The 22,536-nt window shown below is 50.7% G+C and overlaps 1 protein-coding gene across 9 annotated transcripts in view; it reads left to right on the top strand.

Moving 5' to 3' along the window:
* Positions 1-22,536, top strand: part of VWCE (von Willebrand factor C and EGF domains) — a 38,076-nt gene that overhangs the window by 10,230 nt on the left and 5,310 nt on the right. For 2 of the 9 annotated variants that reach the window (XM_055354248.2, XM_063693195.1), the window contains 14 exons: positions 2,194-2,310; positions 3,185-3,313; positions 3,839-4,281; positions 4,357-4,450; positions 6,580-6,662; positions 9,488-9,575; positions 11,582-11,667; positions 12,845-12,962; positions 14,340-14,405; positions 17,082-17,174; positions 18,555-18,637; positions 20,908-20,998; positions 21,082-21,164; positions 21,543-21,633. In XM_055354248.2, the coding sequence (XP_055210223.2) occupies positions 2,194-2,310; positions 3,185-3,313; positions 3,839-4,281; positions 4,357-4,450; positions 6,580-6,662; positions 9,488-9,575; positions 11,582-11,667; positions 12,845-12,962; positions 14,340-14,405; positions 17,082-17,174; positions 18,555-18,637; positions 20,908-20,998; positions 21,082-21,164; positions 21,543-21,633 (1,665 nt within the window). Of the gene's footprint in view, positions 1-2,193; positions 2,311-3,184; positions 3,314-3,838; positions 4,282-4,356; positions 4,451-6,579; positions 6,663-9,487; positions 9,576-11,581; positions 11,668-12,844; positions 12,963-14,339; positions 14,426-17,077; positions 17,175-18,554; positions 18,638-20,907; positions 20,999-21,081; positions 21,165-21,542; positions 21,634-22,536 lie in introns of all 9 variants that reach the window. The other 7 variants (XM_019036282.4, XM_055354252.2, XM_055354249.2 and 4 more) reach the window with 5 other exon arrangements.

The following is a 22,536-nucleotide window of genomic DNA, read 5'->3' as shown; positions in this document are numbered from 1 at the left end:
TCCAAGATTAAGGCACTGGCTAATTCAGTTTCTGGTGAGGGCTCTTCCTGGCTTTCAGAAAGCAGTCTTCTTTCTGTGTCCTCACTTGGAGAGAGAGCTCTCTGGTATCTCTTCTTCTTTTTTTTTTTTTTGACATGGAGGAGGACAGAGGACACTTCCTCTGTTGCCCAGGAGTGCATTGTTGCAATCTCAGTTCACTGCAACCTCCGCCCCCTGGGTTCAAGGGATCCTCCAACCCTCCCAAGTAGCTAGGGTTACAGGTGTGCGCCACCACGCCTGGCTAATTTTTGTATTTTTAGTAGAGATGAGGTTTCACCATGTTGGCCAGGCTGGTCTTGAACTCCTGACCTCAAATGATCTGCCCGCCTTGGCCTCCTGAAGTGCTGGGATTACAGGCGTGAGCCACCCAGCTAGGCCTCTCATGTCTCTTCTTAAAAGGACACTAATCCCATCAAGAGGGCACACCCTCATGACCTCATGTAACCCTAATTATCTTCTTATCTACTTATCTTACCTGCATATCTTCCAAATGCCATTACATTGGCGGTTAGGGCTTCAACGCGATTTTTGAGGGGACAGAGTTTAGTCCATAGCACTCAGGCATTGGTCTGCTGTGTGCCCTCCCTGCCCCTCCCCATGATGTGTACGTATGTACACGGGCACTTACAGAGATAGGATAGTTGCTGAACTCTCAGGTCCTGGGTCCTGGGCTAAGCACTTTACACGCATTTTCTCCTTTCGCCCTCACAATTACCCAGTGAAGTTGGTATTATTTATCTCCATTTTATTGAAAGGAACACTGAGGCTTAAGGAAATTGTTACTTGCTTAAGATCACATTAGAGCTAAGGTTTTTTTCTTCTTTCTTTCTTTCTTTCTTTTTTTTTTTTTTTTGTAGAGATGAGGTCTTGCTGTGTTGCCCAGGCTGGTCTCAAATTCCTGGCCTTAAGCTATCTATCCTTCCCCCTTTGGCCCCCAAAGGGCTGGGATTCCAGGCATGAGCCACTGCACCCAGCCAGAGTTGGGATTTGAACCTAGTCATTCCTTTGCTTGTTCCCCTTACCCCTGCCCAGTGTTGGTCTTGAAGATGTTTCCACATCAGGGTAAATAGACTTGCCTTGTTCCTTTTAACTGCTGACTCTGCAGTGCAAATATTTCATAGTTTACTAACTCTTCTCTTATTGATGAACATGGAGATTATTTCCAGTTTTTCACAATTTCAAACAGCACTAGGGAACTTTTACAGAGGAGGTTCCACTGAAGCTGAGTTTTGAAGTATGAGTAGGAGTTTTCCAGCCAGACAAGAGGGAAAGGCATTCGAGGCAGACAGAGAACATGGGCAAAAGGGGAGCACCAAAAGAGCGTGGTGCATTTGGAAGATGGCAAGAATTTAAGCCAGTGGCCAGGTGCAGTGGCTCATGCCTGTAATGGAGGCCAAGGCAGGTGGATCGCCTGAGGTCAGGAGTTTGAGACCAGCCTGACCAACATGGTGAAACCCCATCTCTACTAAAAATACAGAATTACCCAGGCATGGTGGTGCATGCCTGTAATCCCAACTACTTGGGAGGCTGAGGCAGGAGAACTGCTTGAACCCAGGAGATGGAGACCGCAGTAAGCTGAGATTGCGCCATTGTACTCCAGCCTGGGCAAAAAGAGCAAAACTGTCTCAAAAAACAACAACAACAACAAAAAAGAATTTAAGCCAGAGTGAAGGTCATGGGCAAGGAAGGAGGTGGGCAAGGCAACCAGGACTGTGTTCAAAGGCGTCGTGAGCTATGGGGCAGCATTGGTGTCTTACCCTAAGATGAGGTCTGTGGCCTGTGGGAGCAGCGGAGAGGTTTTGAGCAGAAGGGCCCTGATTAGAAATGCCCTTTGGTCAGAACATCCTGGAGGCTGTGCAGAGGATGGCTTGAAGGAACTTAGGTAGAGATAGAGAGACACACTGGAGGCTCTGGCTATTCTCCAGACTAGAGATGAATGTGGCCGGGCTAAGGGGTAGCAGTGAGGATGAGAGACGTGGGCTGGTCCAGAGAGTATTTAGGACTGGATGTGGGCAGTGCAGAAGAGGGGCAGCTAAGGTGGTTCCCCACAGCCCTGTGTGTATAGGAGAAGGATATGAGGGAGGAAGAGGGGACCACATATTTCCAAAGTTCGGTTGGGGAAATGAACCCCAGTCTTGTCCCTTTTCCTGCCAGACACTGACGAATGCCTAGGGACTCCCTGTCAGCAGAGATGTAAAAACAGCATTGGCAGCTACAAGTGTTCCTGTCGAACTGGCTTCCACCTTCATGGCAACCGGCACTCCTGTGTAGGTAAGGTGGGGAGGACCCTGTGGTCTGCACACTTAGGCTGCCAATCAGGAAGATGGACAGGGAGCCCAGGGACCTGGGAAGGTTAACAATTAGACTTTCTGGTCCTCTGGAGCTTGAAGGGGCTTGAGCCTTTGGCTCAGAGCCTGCCTGTCCCTGGGGTTGGCATGGCTCTGCATGAAGACCCTGTCTTGGACTTTTCCTGGCCATTTGCCACTTTCATCCTGTTATGTTTCTCTTCCACTCCTCTCCCAGATACACCCCAAGGATTCCTCTCTGCTCACCCATTTTCTTGGCTGCCTTTGCTCCCCTTGGTAAATAAAGCACGTTATGTCTTGGTTCCTCTGGTTTAGAAGGAGACCCTGTTTTCTCAGCCCATTAGCAGAAATTTCCAGAAAGGGATTGGCATGTTTGGTTTGAGCTTGGCTCATGGGTTTAAGGTGGGGTCCCATGGGCCTGAAAAAAGACCTTGTTCTAGCGGAGTTAGGTATTTGTCCCGAAGCCTACCTTGAGCAGCCCAGTGAGTTTTGAGACTTTTTTCGGAAAGAAAAACGGGAGGGTGGAAGGTTTGGAGATGAGCTTCTCATTGGGGCTTACCCCTACCAGGCAGCAATTAATTACCGCTGCATAGTGCTGGGGCTGAGTCTCTGATACTCGCATTAAATACCTGCTCGATGTGTGAACCTATTAACAAGACTAGCACTAGATTTCAGCCCCGCTCCCAGCTGTCTGAGTCACATCCCGCACCTTGGGGCAGGGATGGACCCTGTAAGAACATAGCAGAGAAACTCCCCAAGTCTTTTGAGCTAAGGGATGGGCGGAAGAAGGGCGCCGTAGCCCAAACAAAGCAGCTGTCCGCAGCGAGGCTCTCCCGCAGATGTAAACGAGTGTCGGAGGCCATTGGAGAGGCGAGTCTGTCACCATTCCTGCCACAACACCGTGGGCAGCTTCCTATGCACATGCCGACCTGGCTTCAGGCTCCGAGCTGACCGCGTGTCCTGTGAAGGTGAGCGCCAGGCCCCTCCCTCCCGGCGGCTGGCCACGCCCCCCCAGAGCCTGGCCCCTCCCCGTTCACGCCCTCCCGGCGCCCAGCCACGCCCTCTCAGCGCCTGGCCCCGCCCTACCCCGGCCCCGCCCACCTGGCGCTAGGCTCCGTTTCCGCTCTGCGCTTGTTTTCAGTTCATCTTGTTTGTTACTTTCAACACTCCACTTTCTTCCTCGCTTTCTTTTTCCACTTATTTATCCATTCTTCCTTCTTCTTTTCACTGTTTCCCCAGCCCTTCTGTTTTTTTCGCAAATGATGAAAGGATAAAACCCGACAGGAGTCCGAGTATCCTGGGCTACAGGGACAGCCATTTCCGTGGTTCGCCCTGCCAAACGGCGGCAGTGTCCCCATAAACATAGTAGAATGTTGCGCAGACCACGGGGGGTGAACAGGGACTTGTGGTGGTGGAGCCGAGCCCAGGTCTCCCTAAACCCTGCCTCCTGTCTCTGCTGTCCACCCCAAGAGACCTCCGTGCTTCTGTTTCAGCTTTCCCGAAAGCCGTGCTGGCCCCATCTGCCATCCTGCAACCCCGGCAACACCCGTCCAAGTTGCTCCTGTTGCTTCCTGAGGCCGGCCGGCCTGCCCTGTCCCCAGGACATAGCCCTCCTTCTGGGGCTCCAGGGCCCCCAGCTGGAGTCAGGACCACCCGCCTGCCATCTCCCACCCCACGACTACCCACATCCTCCCCTTCTGCCCCTGTGTGGCTGCTGTCCACCCTGATGGCCACCCCAGTGCCTACTGCCTCCCTGCTGGGGAACCTCAGACCCCCCTCACTCCTTCAGGGGGAGGTGATGGGGACCCCTTCCTCACCCAGGGGCCCTGAGTCCCCCCGGCTGGCAGCAGGGCCCTCTCCCTGCTGGCACCTGGGAGCCATGCATGAATCAAGGAGTCGCTGGACAGAGCCTGGGTGTTCCCAGTGCTGGTGCGAGGTGGGTACTAGGGGTCCCCGGAGCTTCCTTGGTCTGGGGCCTTGTGGTGGCTCTAACTCCTGCTTGTGCTTCTAGGACGGGAAGGTGACCTGTGAAAAGGTGAGGTGTGAAGCTGCTTGTTCCCACCCAATTCCCTCCAGAGATGGTGGGTGCTGCCCATCATGCACAGGTGAGAGCTGGTGCCAGGGAAGGACGTAGTCCTGCCTCTTCCTTTCTCTGTGCCCTCTTGCAGCCAAAAGGCTGTTCTTTAACATTAGCATACATTAGAATCTCCTGGAGGGTTTACTAAGCCACACTTCCCTTGGCGCTGCCCCCAGAGCTTCTGATGTAGTAGGTCTGGGATAGGGCCAGAACATGTGCGTTTTGAACAGGTTCCCAGGTGATACTGACGTGGCTGGTCTAGGGACCATACTTTGAGAACCACTCATTTATGCTGTAATATGCCTCAAGGGGGACTTTTCATCTTTTGGGCATCTGTTTTCAGCTTCATTCGCTCATTCATTTATTCATTCATTGAGCCTCTTTAAATCCACTGTGCAGTCCCCTTCTCCTGCCCAGTTACCCTCCTACAGGCGGAGGAGTAGTTGTTTCTAAATTCTGCCCCCTTTTTGACTCGCCCCCGCCATCTGCTGATGGTTTTTCATTTGCTTCCCATTGCTGGAAGGATAGGGACCCAAATTCTTCACAGATCCTTAACAGAGCTTCTCGAAACTTGCTCTGCAGTTGAATCAAGGGGATTCTTATTAAAATGCAGATTCTTGGCTGGGCATGTTGGCTCAAGCCTGTAATCCCAGCACTTTGGGAGGCCAAGGTGGGCGGATCACTTGAGCCCAGGAGTTTGAGACTAGCCCCGTGTCTATAGGGAGAACCCATGTCTACAAAAAATACAAAAAGTTAGCCAGGTATGGTGGTGTGTACATGTAATCTTACCTACCTGGGAGTTTGAGGTGGGAGGATCACCTGAGCTCAGGAGGTCGAGGCTGCAGTGAGCCATGTTTGTGCCACTGCACTCCAGCCTGGGCAACAGAGTGAGACCCTGGCTAAAAAGAAAAAAGAAAAAAAGCAGATTCTCATTCAGTTGGTCTGGGAGGGGATTCTTTGTCTGATGGTCTTGGTGATATAACACTGAGGTTGCTGGAGATTGAGCAGTAGTTAAAAAGTCTTCCTAAGGGTTAAAATGGAAATGCACTGTTTTTTTTTTTGTTTGTTTTTTTGTTTTTGTTTTTTTTTGAGATGGAGTCTTGCTCTGTCGCCCAGGCTGGAGTGCAGTGGTGTGATCTCGGCTCACTGCAGCCTCCGCCTCTAGGGTTTAAGCAATCCTCCCAAGTAGCTGGGATTATAGCCACCCACCACCAAGCCTGGCTAATTTTTGTACTTTTTTTATTAGCGACGGGGTTTCGCCATGTTGGCCAGGCTGTATTGAACTCCTGACCTCGAGTGATCTGCCCGCCTCGGCCTCCCAAAGTGTTGGGATGACAGGCATGAGCCGCTGGGCCTGGCTTGATTTTCTTAATGACTGTTGTGGGCTATGTCCCCACTACACGCTGAGTCTTGAGTGCGAAGTATCGGGTACTTTATTGCCCAGGTTTTGGATCCTTCCAAGATCCCTGCAGGGTACATGGTGGTGTTTTCATTTTGCAGTGAAGACAAGCTGGGTACTAGAGAGGTGAAGTGACATGTCCAGGGACACGCTGGTTAACGGAGCTGGAGGGCCAGTTTTTTTTTTTTTTTTTTTTAAGACGGAGTGTTGCTTTGTCACCCAGGCTGGAGTGCAGTGGCACGATCTTGGCTCACTGCAACGTCTGCCTCCCGGGTTCAAGTGATTCTCCTGCTTCAGCCTCCCGAGTAGCTGGGATTACAGGCACACGCCACCACGCCCAGCTAATTTTTGTATTTTCAGTAGAGACGGGGTTTCACCATGTTGGCCAGGCTGGTCTCAAACTCCTGACCTTGTGGTCTGCCCGCCTTGGCCTCCCAAAGTGCTGGGGTTACAGGTGTGAGGCACTGCGCCTGGCCTCAGGTTTTGAAACCAGGCTGCCTTTCCTGCCCTCTGGGAAGAAAATGTTGTGCTCTCCAGACAGTTGTGGGTTTGTGAGACATGAATGGACCCTTCTGGGGCCACCAGGGCTGATCCTTGCAGGACCACACAGTCAGAGTACCCTGAATCTACCACTCCTGGGACACCTAGGGCAGTGAGAGAATGTTCCAGGTACATTAAGCATGGAGAAGCAGCGAGACCTCAAGCTTCCTCTTCTTTGAAGAGGTCTGATTCCTCTACCTCCTATTTGTCCTTCAAAGGCTGTTTTCACAGTGGTGTTGTCCGAGCTGAAGGGGATGTGTTTTCACCTCCCAATGAGAACTGCACCGTCTGTGTCTGTCTGGTAAGCGTCACAAGATCCTCAAAGCCTCGTGGGTGTTTTCTTAACCTTTGGGGGTTTTAGAGGAAGGGGAAAAGACCGGATGTTAAAGGTGAGCTTGTTGAGTGGAAGGGAACGTTGTCAGGTTGTGGAATTTGGTTAGAAGCTGTAGAATTTAAAAGGGGGAGGGAAGTGTAAAACACGAAGGTTGGTGGAGTAAGGGAGGCTTCTGCTCCGCAGCAGACAGCCAGCACGCACACAGGGTCCGTCTGTTTAGGAAGGGGAGGACGAAACTCCCTCGGAAACTTCCCACCAGGGAGGCTGTTTTTCTCTCCAGGCAAAATATTTGCCAGCACAATAAAGGTCTCCACATTTGGGAGAAAGAAGGCTCATTACCAAACTCAGCTTGTTAAAAGTATTTGGCTTTGGGCAAATTCACTCCTGCAAGAATAGTTATTAAGCACCTACTGTGTGCCTGCCCTGCCAGATGCTGATGTTGCAGTGAGCTGAGATCGCGCCACTGCTCTCCAGCCTGGGCGACAGAGCGAGACTCTGTCTTAAAAAAAAAAAGAAAATGCTGATTAGGAGCATCTACTAAGTGCCAGGCCCAGGGTTGGTGCTTCTCATCTCTTTCTTCACTGAGGCTCCCAGCAGCTCTTCGGGGTCAGCTTTACTGCCCCTATTCTGCAGATGAAAAGACAGAGGCTGGGAGGTGGCAGAGCTGGGATTTGAGGTCTGTCTGAGCCCAAAGTCAGGGCTCTGTCTACCAGCCCTCACTGCCACCCTCTGACCATCTTTATTTTTTATTTTAGAGACAGTGTCTTGCTCTGTTGCCCAGGCTGGAGTATAGTGGTGCAGTCATAGCTCATTGCAGCCTCGAATTCCTGGGCTCAAGCGATCCTCCCATCTCAGTCTCCCAGGTAGCTGAGACCACAGGCTCATGCCATTACACCCGGCTAATTTTTTTTTTTTTTTTTTTTTTTGTAGAGGCAGGGTCTCGCTGTGTTGGCCAGGCTGGTCTCAAATTCCTGGGCTCAAGCGATCCTCCCACCTTGGCCTCCCAAAATGCTGGGATTACAAGGATGAGCCACTGCACCGGGTCATGACCGTCTTTAAGTGTCTTTTGCTCTGGCATCAAAGGTGGATGCTGCAGTGTGAAATCAGGGGCATGCAGACAACCACCAGCACCCCTTATCGAACTCTTCCTATGTGCTACATGAAAGCACAGCAGCCAAGTTCCCTCCCTCCCTCCCTCCTTTTTTCTCTCTTTTTCTTTCTTTCTTGTTTCTTTCTTCTCTTTCTCTCTCTCTTTCTTTCTCTCTCACTTCTCTGTTTCTCTCTTCCTTCCTTCCTTCCTCTCTCCCTTCCCTCCGTCCGTCCCTCCCTTCCTTCCCTCCCTCTCTCCTTCCTTCCTTCCCTCCCTCCCTCCCTCCTTCCTTCCTCTCTCTCCTATCCTGCCCCTCTCCTCTCCTGCCTTTGCCCTCCCCTCCCCTCCCCTCCCCTTCCCTGTCTTCTCCTCTCCTCTCCTCCTCCCTTTCTCCTCTCCTCTCCCTCCCCCTCCCCCATCCCTCCTCTCTCCTTTCCTCTCCTCTTTTCTTACTGATGGCATCTCATTTTGTTGTCCAGGCTGGGGTGCAGTGGTGCAATCATGGCTCACTGTAGCCTTGACTTCCCATGCTAAAGCAATCTTCCCACCTCAGCCTCCCGAGTAAGTGGGACCACAGGCATGTGCCACCACCCCAGCTAATTTATTTTTATTTTTGTTGTAGAGACAGGGTCTCCCTATGTTGCCAGGCTGGTCTCAAACTCCTGGGCTCAAGCAGTTCTCTTGTCTCGGCCTCACAAAGTGCTGGGATTACAGGCGTGAGCCACTGCACACAGCCCCAAGTGCTTTCATGCATGATCTCATTTCATGTAATCTTTGGAAACCCCTGAGAGACACGCCAATTCCAGCCTATTTCTTAGATGGGGAGACCGGGGCTCAGAGATGTGATGTACTTGGCCCAAAGTCTTTACAGGGGAGGAGCAGATGTTGGAACTCAGGTGTGGCTGACTCCAAAACTGGGGGCTCTTTGGTCTCAATGTCAAATTTAAAACATTTATTTTGAAATTTAATTCTTTGACTAGCCAATATGAGCCACCTGATTCAAAACTCAGATGATGGGAAGGTGTGTGGGGGTCTCCTTCCCTGCAGGAGTCAGCTCTGTTCTCTGCTCCCCAGCACCTTCCAGAGCTCCCAGGCACATTTGCATAAGGAAGGGAGCATGCTCTGCCTGCTGGGCTGCCCTGACCTTTTTCCTGGAATGGTGTGTTATGGCATGGAGGTGTGCTAACCACACCATATGTATTAGTCCATTTTCACACTGTTGATAAAGACACACCTGAGACTAGGTAATTTATAAAGAAAAAGAGGTTTAATGAACTTACAGTTCCATGTGGCTGGGGAGGCCTCATAATCATGGTGGAAGGTGAAAGGTACGTCTTACATGGCGGAAGGCAAGACAGAATGAGAACCAAGCGAAAGGGGAAACCCCTCATAAAACCATCAGATCTTGTGAGACTTATTCACTACCATAAGAACAGTATGGGGGAAACTGCCCCCATGATTCAATTCAATTCAACGTGAGAATTACAGGAGCTGCAGTTCACGATGAGATTTGGGTGGGGACACAGCCAAACCATATCAGCATCATAAACACCGGGAATTTGTCCCTGTGACACGGCAGCATTTAAAGGTTTCTTGTGGCCTCCTTTAGGCAGCTTTCCTGTTCGAAGGGCCTGCTGTGAGATGGGGAATGAACCCTGTTCCACACCCGCACCCCCAGTGCCCTCTCTTGCCTCCTCCTCAGGCTGGAAACGTGTCCTGCGTCTCTCCTGAGTGTCCTTCTGGCCCCTGTCAGACCCCCCCACAGTCGGATTGCTGTACTTGTGTTCCAGGTAAGTGACACTCTTGGAGCATTTTGCTTTTTTTTTTTTTTTTTTTTTAGATTTTTTGTAGACCTCACTATGTTGCCCAGGCTGGTGTTGAGCCTCAGGTGGTCCTCCTGCTTCAGCCTCTCAAAGTGCTGGGATGACAGGCATGAGCCCCCAATCCCAGTTTTGCATTTTGCTCCTTTTTTTTTCTTGAGAGGGAGACTTGCTTTCCAGGCTGGAGTGCAGTGGCATGATCTTAGCTTACTGCAACCTCCGCCTCCCAGGTTCAAGTGATTCTCCTGCCTGAGCCTCCGGAGTAGCGAGTAGCTGGGATTACAGGCGCCTGCCGCCACACTGGGCTAATTTTTGTATTTTTAGTAGAGATGGGGTTTCACCATGTTGGCCAGGCTGGTCTTGAACTCCTGACCTCAGGTGATCCACCTGCCTCGGCCTCCCAAAGTGCTGGGATGACAGGCGTGAGCCCCCGAGCTCAGTTTTACATTTTGCTTCTTTGTGTGTGCAGGGGAGCATGTCTTTTGAGTATGCAATGGGGTGGAGTGAGTGGAGGAGTGAGGGAGGAGATTGCTTTCTGCTTTACAAACTCAGATCAAGTGAAGCATTTCAAAGTGCCTGTTTTTATTGTGCACTTATGTGCACAGCAGTTTGAGGCTAGACTGTGCTCACAGCCCAGCTTTCCCCTGCCTTAGGAGGCACCTTCAGCTCAGGCAGGATGGAGTTTCAGTCCACCCTTGTCATTGCTGTCCCAGGGCAGGAAAGGGTCTCTCCTTAGCCACTAATGAGTTGGTCCTTTGTTAAAAACAAGGTTTTCTTTCCTGGGATGGCTTCATCGCTGTCATGGATGTTCCCTGCTGACTCTGTGCCCCTTGCTGTGTGGGGCGCTTGCCAGAACTCCATCTCATGGAACCCTTATGTTGCCACTGTAAGGCAGTACTATTTATTGCCCCATTTTATAGATGGGAACACTGAAGCTTGGAAAGTACAAGTCACTGCCTAAAGACACACAACCATTAAGTAATGGAGCAGAACTTGAATTCAAGTCTACCTGATTTCAAAGCTGGTGTTCTTTTTAAGTGTTTTTTTCTTAATGTTTAAATGTTACATTATTTTTAATTGACTTACTTTTGCATAGTCAGTGTAGTCTCTGTGAGATAGGAACCCTTATCGGTCCCATTGTACAGATGAGAAAACTGAGGCTTAGAGAGCTTTAAGTGTCTTGCCCAAAGTCATTCCCTGGTGAGTTGTATAGCTCGGATTTGAGCCCAGGGCAGTCTGACTAGTGGCAGGTGGGACTGGGCAGTTTCTAAGGCTGTTTTTTTGCTGGAGTGGATCTTCAAATCAAAGGCTCTCCCCAAATTCTCACAGCCTCCAGGGGGTGGTAGCATCATTTGTCTAAGGTGGCACCTTTGTCTTAGGTGTTGGACAGTCTCTTTTTATTTCTTTTTTTCTGTTACTTTTTAGTTATTTAGGGCTTCCCCTGCCTTTTTGGCTGAGGACCTCATCTTACATGTGACTCATTCTTTGTCAGATTTTTTTGTTGTTGTTGACATGGGGTCTTGCTCTGTCGCTCAGGCTGTAGTAGAGTGGTGCAATCACTATAACCTCAATCCCTGGTTTCAAGCCATCCTCCTTCCTCAGCCTCCTGATTAGCTAGGACAACAGGCACGCACTGCTGCACTCAGCTAATTTTTTAAAGTTTTTGTAGAGATGGGGTCTCGCTGTGTTGACCAGACTGGTCTCAAACTCCTGGGTGCAAGAGATCCTCCCACCTCGGCCTCCCAGAATGTTGGGATTACAGACATGAACTGCCACACCCACCCCTTTGTCGGCATGACTTGTTTTGTGTCTGGGGTTTGGAGGGGGAGAAGTGCTTTGGGTTCCTGGGCACGGAGCATGCTGTGGAGTGTCGTGGGTGTGTGTTAAGTGCCCCGGGGCTCCCTACCCATTTGTTCCCCCTTTTCTTTAGCTGCCTCTGCCCAAAGACCTTGAGCTGCTTCTTCCTTTCTCTGCAGTGAGATGCTATTTCCACGGCCGGTGGTACGCAGACGGGGCTGTGTTCAGTGGGGGTGGTGACGAGTGTACCACCTGTGTTTGCCAGGTATGGTGGCTGAGTGTCCCGAAGCCTGTGGAATTGATGGAGAGGGGAGCGAGGCACAACACTTTACTCAGGTTGACATGACTAGGAGAACATGAGTTGCCATACAGCAACAGGGAAACTGAGGAAGCGAAGGCACTACGGGGATCCCCCATGTCTTCCCACAGTCTCTTTGAACTTCATCTTTCAACACTGCTATTTACAGAGCACCTACTGTGTGCTGGGGACACAGCTAAGCACAAGGAAGCCCCAGTCCCCTTGGTCCAGAAGCCCACTGCCTAGGTGGGTTGATGGCCGGGTGCCCGGGCTCCTGATGCCTTTTTGGAAGGCAGGATGTTAAGTAGAGACCTGGAGGGTGGTAGGGACTCATCAGGTGGGGAGCTGAGGTTGCTGTACCCAGCAGAGGGTGGAGGATTGGAGATGGCCATTCTGCCTGGAGCATGGAGAGAGTCAGGCAGGTGGCAAGGCTGCAGGTAGGGGTTGCATCTTGGGTTGTGTTCCCTAGAAGCAGGGCCAGTGCAGGCGACTTACCAAGGGAGTGCTCTCAGAAGAAACTGGCGAGGGAAGAAGGGTGGGGCAGGAGAGGAAGCAGGATGAAGGTGTGGTCTCACACTGATCCCTGGGAAGCTCTGGGCAGTGGACCATGCTGGGGAGCAAGGCTCTTGCACCTCAGGGCCAGTCAGTTATAGAGACTCTCTCTGCTCCCCAGGGAGTGGGGGTGGTGACCATCTAGGCATCTCTGGAGGACGCAGCTGCCGTCAGCCACTGGCAGTACTTTGGAGACAGGACCTGGGTGGGCACTGACAGCCTCTGCCCCTGACTCAGTCCTGAAGGGCTCCACCAGCTGCATTGAGGGCTTTGCACTCAGTGAAGCTGCTGAATGGTTTAGGCAGTAGGGAGCCTGGATGGAAGCGGGAGGGTGAGAGATGGTGAAGGCCGTGCCTATTCCCAGGATGCCCTCCTGGGCTCACACCCAGCCCCCACTGTAGGACTCCCGGTTGCCCCCACCCCACTGTTGTGCTCCTTGGAGATTTCTTTGTCGGTTTCACTTGAGTAGATTTCTTTGTCAGTTTCACTTGAGTAGCCGGGAGGGTGATGGCAGCCTGCGGCCTCCTCTAGCTCTCCAGGGTCCCCAGGCGGGGTGCCGCCCTCATCATTCTGTGCCTGGGCTCTCTTCCAGAATGGGGAGGTGGAGTGCTCCTTCATGCCCTGCCCTGAGCTGGCCTGCCCCCGAGAAGAGTGGCGGCTGGGCCCTGGGCAGTGTTGCTTCACCTGCCAGGAGCCCACACCCTCGACAGGTGAGCTGGTCCAGGGCTGCCCCGACACAGGGCATGGATGCTGGGGAGAGAGGCTGAGCTTCACCTGCTGCTGAGACTGCTGGTGTGTGTGCTGTTTGTGTGTGTGTGTACATGTGTCTTTGTGTGCATGTGTATGAGTGTGAGTCTGTTTTGTGTAGTGTGTCTGAGTGTGTACCTGTGTAAGTTTGTGTGTCTCTGAGTTTGTGAGTGGTTATCTGTGTGTTGGTGTGTTAGTGGTACCTGCATATGTGTGTCTTTGTATTTATGTATATGAGTGTGTGTCTGTGTTTTGTGTAGTATGTCTATGTGTCTCTCTGTGGGTGTGTGTGTATGTGTCTGTGTTTTTTGTGTGTGCCTGTGTGAGCATGCATCTTTGTGTCTGTTGTGTCTGCATATGTGTGTGTGCATGTAAGTGTATGTTTGTATGAGTGTGTCTGTGTGAGAGTAAGTTTGTGTGTCTGTGTGTGAGTAGTGTGTGTCTGTGTGAGCATGTATGTGTATGTGTGCATTTGTATGAATGTGTGTAAATTTGTGTACATGTGTCTTTGCCTGTGTACGAGTGTGTATCTGTGTTTTGTGTAGTATGTCTTAGTGTGTGCCTGTGTGTTTGTGTGTTTGTGTGTTTCTGAGTAGTTTTCTGTGTGTGTGTGTCAGTGTGTTAATGGTATCTGTGTGTGGGAGTCTGTGTACATGTGTCTTTGTGTATGAGCATGTGTCTGTTTTGTGTAGTATGAGTGTGTCTCTGTGGTATGTATGTTATGTGTCTGTTTTTGTGTTTTTGTGTGTGCCTGTGTGAGCATGCATGTCTGTATGTGTGTATGTGCATGTAAGTGTATGATTCTATGAGTGTGTCTGTGTGTAAGTTTGTGTCTCTCTGTGTGAGTAGTATCTGTGTGTGTGTGTCTGAGCATATGTATGTGTATGTAAGTGTATTTGTATGAGTGTATGTGTGTCTGTGTGAGTTGTATCTGTGTGTGTATGTAAATGTGCATTTGTATGAGTACGTGTGTGTCTGTGTGCATGTGTGTCTGTGTTGTATCTGTGTGTGTATGCAAATGTACATTTGTATCAGCATGTGTGTTGTATCTGTGTGTGTATGCAAATGTACATTTGTATCAGTATGTGTATGTCTCTGCATGAATGGTATCTGTGTGTACATGTATGTTTAAGTGTGCATTTGTATGAGTGTATGTTTGTGTATCTGTGTGAATTATATCTGTGTAAGTGTGCATTTGTATGAGTGTGTGTAAGTTTGTGTGTCCATGTGTGTGAGTGATATCGGTGTCTGTGTGTGTTTGTGCGCATGAGGCGTCTGTCCTTGCTGCTGTTGTAGTCTAGGTCTTGTGCCGTCTTTTCTCTGCCATTGTCCTCATCCAGGATGCTCTCTTGACGACAACGGGGTTGAGTTTCCGATTGGACAGATCTGGTCGCCTGGTGACCCCTGTGAGTTATGCATCTGCCAGGTGAATGACAACCTGCTCGCCTTCAGCTGCTTTACCTGGCTGCCCCACCTCACCCAGAGGAGACAAGCGTCCTGGCCCCTCCAGAGGTTGGCCTCAGGCTGGCCGCAGTCTCCCTCCAGTGCTGTCAAGTTCCACTTTCACAAAAAGGGTTGGACCGAGTTTATCCTGCTCTCAGTAGATGTGTGAGGACGATGGTGCTTGGCAGTTGGCCTTAAGAAGTGTGTATTGTTGGCCAGGCGCGGTGGCTCACGCCTGTAATCCCAGCACTTTGGGAGGCTGAGGTGGGTGGATCACAAGGTCAGGAGATCGAGACCATCCTGGCTAACATGGTGAAACCCTGTCTCTACTAAAAATACAAAATATTAGCTGAGCGTGGTGGCAGGTGCCTGTAGTCCCAGCTACTTGGGAGGCTGAGGCAGGAGAATCGTTTGAACCTGGGAGGAGGAGGTTGCAGTGAGCTGAGATCGTGCCACTGCACCCCAGCCTGGGCGACAAAGCAAGACTCTGTCTCAAAAAAAAAAAAAAAAGTGTGTATGGCCAAGAGTGGTGGCTCACGCCTATAATCCCAACATAGCTGAGATGGGAAGATTGCTTGAGCCCAGGAATTTGAGACCAGCCTGGGCAACATGGTGAGACTCTGTCTCTAAAAAAAAATACAAAAATTAGCTGCATGTAGTGACATGCCCCTGTGGTCCCAGCTACTTGGGAGGCTAAGGTGGGAGGATCGCTTCCTCAGCTCCTGAGGCTGACCCAGGAGGTCGAGGCTGCAGTGAGCCGTGATCACATCACTGCACTCCAGCCTGGGCAGAAGAGAAAGACCCTGTTTCAAAAAAAAAAAAAAAAAAGTGTGTGTAACACACTGTGCATGTGCAGGGAGCTGCTGGCATGAGGAGTAAGAATTAGGAATCTTCATAGAAGGTTTTCCTCAGGCATGGATAACTGAGGGAGTGGGGTAGCCTGAGACCCAGTTGTTGAGGCTATTTCTGTGAAATTGCAATGTTTTCTTCATGACTGCAAAACATGTGACCTCACTATTTCAGAAATGGGTAAGGAGGTGCATGAGTTTGAGTCAGATCAACAACAATGCAAACACAGCTATCCACCCAGAAATACAATTGTTTTAGCTCATTATTGAAGTACTAGTAATTGCGGTTTTTTACCATTGCTTATAATGGCAGAAACCGCAATTACTTTTGCACCAATCTAATACATGCTGGCTTTCCTTTCTACTTTAAGTGCTTCGAGTCTTTTAGAGGTTTATTTCTCAAAATGAGGTCCCTTGCACCTGCGTTGGGAGCCCTGGTTAGACGTGCAGCCTTTCGAGGCCCTGCCCGCACCTCTGCTCTCACAAACTGCATTTTAACCTCCAGGTGATTTGGGTGCACTTTCATGTGGGAGAAGCCCAGCCTTCTAGTGCCTTCGATGAGCCATTTGTTAAAAAGCTGTAAGCTGGGCTGGGCGTGGTGGCTCACTCCTGTAATCCCAGCACTTTGGGAGGCCGAGGCAGGTGGATCATGAGGTCAGGAGATTGAGACCATCCTGGCTAACACGGTGAAACCCTGTCTCTACTAAAAATACAAAAAAAATTAGCCGGGTGTGGTGGCGGGTGCCTGTAATCCCAGCTACTCAGGAGGCTGAGGCAGGAGAATGGCGTGAACCCGGGAGGCGGAGCTTGCAGTGAGTCAAGATAGAGACACTGCAGTCCAGTCTGGGCGAAAGAGTGAGACTCCGTCTCAAAAAAAAAAAAAAAAAATGCTGTAAGCTGAACACGTCTCATTGAAATTAGAGTTGGGAGGAAACTCCTTCCTGTGCTGTCTTCTCCTTTATGACTGATTTCGGGCACCCATAATCAGTCACCAAGAGAGTGATACAAAAGGTTCAAACTGTCAGATTGTTTTTGTGTTTTTTTTTTTTTTTTAAAGAAAAAGAGGCCGGGTGCAGTGGCTCACACCTGTAATCCCAGCACTTTGGGAGGCCAAGGCGGGTGGATCATCTGAGGTCAGGAGTTCAAGACGAGCCTGACCAACATGGTGAAACCCTGTCTCCACTAAATATACAAAAATTAGCCTGGCGTGGTGGCGCATGCTTGTAATTCCAGCTACTCGGGAGGTTGAGGCAGGAGAACCATTTAAGCCTGGGAGGTGGAGGTTGCAGTGAGCCAAGATTGCGCCATTGCACTCCAGCCTGGGCAATAGAGTGAGACTCCGTCTTAAAAAAAAAAAAAAAAAAGAAACCTTGTATGGCACTTTGGCTCTCTGAAATAGACACTTCTGGTGGCATTGTTTTTTCTAAAAATAGGGTTTTATGGTACTCTGTAGGTTCCTGGTGAGCCAGGGTTCCAGGGAAAAGCTGAGAAAGGATTTGGATGGTGGTGACAGTGCAGGCTTTGGCTGCTACAGGAAGCGGAGGAGACCAGAATCCCAGCCCTGACCTTCCTTCTCCTTAAAGATGCATAGACTTCCTGGAAGGCTCACATGGCCTTTCTCAAGTAGCCGGTCCTCTTTAGCGGAGACCTGCTATCTTCAAGCCGCATCATGTTGCCTTTCAGGGCAAGCCTTGGCCAGTTTGCAGCGTTGCTGTTTCTTTTGCAGGGCGGGGAGGCAGGGGCCGGTGTCACTGGTGGGGTCTTGGTGAAGTTCCTCCTTCCTCCAGGCAGATGGCTCGGTGAGCTGCAAGAGGACAGACTGTGTGGACTCCTGCCCTCACCCGATCCGGATCCCTGGACAGTGCTGCCCAGACTGTTCAGCAGGTAATCCCCTGCCTCTGCCCCAAGCCCCCAGGGCAGGGCATCTCAGGCATCGGGCTCCTTAAGCCCTATACAGCCTTCATCTCATGTCGTCCTAACAACCCCAAGGGACAACCCCGTTGCACAGATAAGGAAACTGAGGTAGAACAGTTTACCTAAGTCAGGCCCCCTCTGAGTGCTCGAGGCAGGTCTGAAGACACACAGGGCTTACGGTGCAGGTGGGTGGTGCAGGAGCTGCACCTGTGAGACAATTGGAGAACAGCAGGAGGAGAGAAGTTTTAACAGTCATTTTTGCCTTTTAATAGTCATTTTTACCTTTTCCATGATTTCAGAAGTAATGTTTTATTGTAGAAAATTTATCTTATTTTTTTGAGACAGAGCCTTGCTCTCTTACCCAGGCCGGAGTGCAGTGGCGCGATCTCAGCTCACTGCAACCTCCACCTCCCGGGTTCAAGTGATTCTCCTGCCTCAGCCTTCCGAGTAGCTGGGATCACAGGTGCCCACCACCATGCCCGGCTAATTTTTGTATTTTTAGTAGAGATGGGGTTTCACCATGTTGGCCAGGCTGGTCTCGATTTCCTAACCTCAGGTGATCTGCCTGCCTTGGCCTCCCAAAGTGCTGGGATTACAGGCATGAGCCAATGCACCCAGCTCCATTATAGAAAATTTAGAAAAAAAGTACAGAAAGCAAAAATAAAGAATATTAGCAAGGACCTATTAGCACTGTTAAATTTGTGTTTATGTCCTTCTAGTCTCTTTTTGTGATGCTCACACACATTTAGTAGATGTACATTATATATATATAATATATATATACACATACATATATTTATTTATTTTATTTTATTTTTTTTAAAGCTTCTCCTACTGTCTCATCACCTGCTTTTACACTTAGCAGTATGTGATAGTATCATCCAAGGTGGCATCACTCACATCAGGCTTCTGGGGCTGTCAGGAATCAGAGAGGGGAGTAGTGTTGGGGAATGTTCTGGACAGGCGGGGTTGGTGGTTTGAGTGAGTTTGGAGGGCAGAGAGGAGGTTGGGAAGATGCTGTGGGGCCTCACACACACCTCATATTTCCCAGTTCTTCCGCCTGATCCCCCCTGGTGAGGAGGTAGAGGATGAATCTCCCCACTCTTCAGGGTGAGGACACTGAGGCCAAGACACTTGATCCTTTTGCTGAATCCAGTGGGAAAAAAGTCAATACCCGATTCAGACAATCCAGACAGGCGTTTTGTCCCTTCCCTAACTCCCAGGGTGACTGCCTGGGGAGGCACATGGCCTCCCCTTTGCCATCCAGATAAACCTATGACCTTGGCCCTGGCGGGGAGCCTGGTCCCTGGCCACTCCCAGCTGGTGCTCAGCGTGTGCTCTCTCTGGCAGGCTGCACCTACACAGGCAGAATCTTCTATAACAACGAGACCTTCCCGTCTGTGCTGGACCCATGTCTGAGCTGCATCTGCCTGGTATGGACCACCCAGATCTGACTCCCGCCTCTGGAAACTCCCCCACAACTGACATCGGCTCCTGAATCCCAGAGGCAAAATCCAGAGACCTCCAAGACAAGGGATGCTTCTGGTTCATGGTGGAAGTCAGCTCCCTCCAGTCCTGCCCAGGGTGACCCTTTAGACAGGGCCAGATAAATTTTTTTTGTTTGTTTTTGAGATGGAGCCTTGTTCTGTCACCCAGGCTCCCAGGTTGGAGTGCAGTGGTGTGATCTTGGCTCACTGCAACCTCTGCTTCCCAAGTTCAAGCGATTCTCCTGTGTCAGCCTCCCAAGTAGCTGGGACTACAGGCATGCACCACCACACCTGTCTAATTTTTGTATTTTTGGTAGAGACGGGATTTCGCCATGTTGGCCAGGCTGTTCCTGAACTCCTGACCTCAGGTGATCCGCCCACCTCAGCCTCCCAAAGTGTTGGGATTACAGGCACGAGCCACTATGCCCAGCCCAGAGAAGTATTTTTAAACCTGGCTGGCAAAGTCCTCTGCTTCCGGGTTACCCCCTAGAGAGAGTCTTAGGGATTCTTGATGAGGGTGGAGGTGAAACGCACAAACCCAGAACCCAGTACTGGAACCTTTTCAGTAGACCCATGTGGTCAAGCTCTTGCCGTGTGCCACACCCTTCATAGGCATGCACTCAGCTAATCCATTCAAGAGTTTATCATCTCATTCTTCCGGATGAGAAAACCAAGGCACAGAGAGGGTCTTTGCTTAAGATCCCGTAACTAGTTAATCAAAGTACTGAGAATGGAACCCTAGTATTGTGATTCCGAGATGCATATTTATTCTCCTGGGTCATACTGCCTCTCAGTCTGAAAAAGCATGTCCCATAGTATCATTTAGTTTTTGGAAAATGAAAAAAAATTGTTTTTTTTTGAGACAGGGTGTTGCTCTGTCACCCAGGTTGAAGTGCAGTAGCGTGATCTTGGCTCACTGCAACCTTGACCTCCTGGGCTCAAGCGATCCTCCTATGTCAGCCTCCCAAGTAGGTGGGATCACACCCAGCTGGGATTACCACCACACCTGGCTAATTAAAAAATTCTTTTGATAGAGATGGGGTCGTGTTGTATTGCTCAGGCTGGTATGGAACTTCTGGGCTCAGGCAGTCCTCGCACCTTGGCCTCCCAAGGTTTGGGGATTACAGGCATGAGCCACTGCACCCAGCCAAAAAGTTTTTTTTTTTTCTTTTTTAAAAATGTATCTAAAAAAATTTTACATAAAAAAATACTGAGACAGGATCTTGCTCTGTTGCCTAGGCTGGTCTTGAATTCCTGGCCTCAAGTGATCCTCCTACCTCAGCTTCCCAAAGTGCTGGATTATAGGTGTGAGCCACTATGCCTGGATGAAAAAATAATTATTTTATTTTATTTTATTTTTTTTGAGACAGAGTCTCGCTCTGTCGCCAGGCTGGAGTGCAGTGGCGCAATCTTGGCTCACTGCAACCTCTGCCTCCCAGGTTCAAGTGATTCTCCTGTCTCAGCCTCCTGAGTAGCTGGGATTACAGGTGCGCACCACCACGCCCAGCTAATTTGTGTGCTTTTAGTAGAGTCGGAGTTTTGCCATGTTGGCCAGGCTGGTCTCGAACTCCTGACCTCAAATGATCCTCCTGCCTCAGCCTCGCAAAATGTTGGGATTACAGGTGTGAGCCACCACTCCGGGTAAAAAAATTCTTCATGCTTATCATGCTGACGCCCTGAATGCGGGATGACGCTGCTTTGCTGGTGTGGGTGCAGATGCGGTATTTCTTTGGTGATCAGTGAGCCTCAGCAGAGTACATGCGTGACAAGGGACACGGTCTGCAGAAAGATTGAGAAACTCAGGGTAAACAGCCCTGTGCATGTAAACAGCCCTGGGCTACTTACCCTGAGTGACCCACTGCACGTAGGCCCTAGTTGTTCTCAGCCTTGGGCTTTGGGAAACTTTGGCCCCTGGATCTTTCTCTATCGGGTTTTGGTGCTTATCTTTTCTGGGCAGTTTATGCAACAGGCACCCGTTAACAGATGCCCTCCGTGGACAAGGCCATGTTCTTACCTTCGAGGGGCTTGAATTCTAGTGGGAAGTTGGACCCCAACAGAGAAAATGCGCCCCCTGCCCCACTGCCCCACCATCATGGACTCCTCCCACAATGTTGATTGTTCTGATGGGCACTCAGTGGCTATAGGAGCGGCATCTTCCTGAGTGTCTTGTCAGCTGCCCTGAACCGAGGGCATTGTGTGTTTTCTGTGTCCTGCAGCTGGGCTCAGTGGCCTGTTCCCCCGTGGACTGCCCCATCACCTGTACCTACCCTTTCCACCCTGACGGAGAGTGCTGCCCCGTGTGCCGAGGTGAGTGGGACCAGCTGCCCCACGTGCCAGGCTCCCGGCCAGGCCTCGGCTCTCATGGGCTCCTGTCTCCTCTGCCTCCACAGACTGCAACTATGAGGGTAGAAAGGTGGCGAATGGCCAGGTGTTCACCTTGGATGATGAACCCTGCACCTGGTGCATGTGCCAGGTGAGCTGGGCCTGGGAACCCAGGAGCGGCCCCGCCAGAGGGCAGCTTCTTGCCTTTTGTCCCTTTGCAAAACATGGAGCCCTTTAGCCAGCATAAGTCCATCCTCCTGCCATCCTCCACCTTTAATTAACTGCCAGAATATCTTTGGTTTTGACCATCTCCTCCCTCTGTGGAAGTCCAGAGGGAGAAGTGGTTTCCCTAAGGGGGTCCTGCCATGGGTGGCTTTACCTGTTCTCCAGGCGAGGGCTCAGGCACTGCAGCCTCTGTCCCGGGATCTTTCCGTGGGTCCTGCTGCTGGTGCAAGAGGCCCTTGAGGGCACTGCCCAGGGCAGGCAAGATGCTCTGGGCTTCCTCATGGGGTTCCTTCTGCTTCCCCAGCTGGGAGAGGTGAGCTGTGAGAAGGTTCCCTGCCAGCGGGCCTGTGCCGACCCTGCCCTGCTTCCTGGGGACTGCTGCTCTTCCTGTCCAGGTAAGTGGGTCTCTGGGTCCTGGAGTTTCTCCGCCATCTTCTTCCATTTTACTTTTCTTCCCCAGTACATAGAACTTGTAAAGGGCTGGATAAGAGAAAGGCATGTTCAGAGAGGGAACACGGCTCGCGCAAGGTTGTACAGCTGTGCTGTGGCCTGCTGACCCTCATCCTGTGCTCATGATGCCACACACGATGATGTTTGTTTATTTGCACTCCCTTTTTCTTCTTCTTCTTTTTTTTTTTTTTTTTTTGAGATTGAGTCTCGCTCTGTCACCCAGGCTGGAGCGCAGTGGCGCTATCTCACCTCACTGCAAGCTCCGCCTCCCGGGTTCACGCCATTCTCCTGCCTCAGCCTCCGGAGTAGCTGGGACTACAGGTGCCTGCCACTACGCCTGGCTAATTTTTTTGTATTTTTAGTAGAGATGGGGTTTCACCGTGTTAGCCAGGATGGTCTCGATCTCCTGACCTCGTGATCTGCCTGCCTCAGCCTCCCAAAGTGCTGGGATTACAGGCGTGAGCCACTGCGCCCGGCCTGCACTCCCTTTTTCTTCTTTATCCCCTTTGTTAACCTCTTCCTATGCTTTCTTCTTTATTTTAAATTACAACATGGGAACTAAGTCCGTTTTGCAGAAGAGTAATCTCTAATATGTGTTGAGCACCCACTGTGTGCCGGGACACCTCATGTGTCTACACCCCTGCAATACTCTTGTCATCCTCCTGTGCCAGGTGAGAAAACAGGCCCAGGGAGGTGAAGTGCTGTGCTCGAGATCACATAGCTGATTGGTAGTAGAGCCAGGATTTCAGACTGGAGTCGATGCTTTTAGATAGGACAGTGGATTGATTCCCAAGAACTGACACCACTGAACTCCAGCCTGGGCCACAGAGAGACACTGCCTGGGCCAC

This window comes from Gorilla gorilla, chromosome 9 (genome assembly GCF_029281585.2).
Source record: "Gorilla gorilla gorilla isolate KB3781 chromosome 9, NHGRI_mGorGor1-v2.1_pri, whole genome shotgun sequence".
NCBI lineage: Eukaryota > Metazoa > Chordata > Mammalia > Primates > Hominidae > Gorilla > Gorilla gorilla.
The sequence above is the reverse complement of the archived record's forward strand: the minus strand, read 5'-3'. Positions and strand labels throughout refer to the sequence as shown.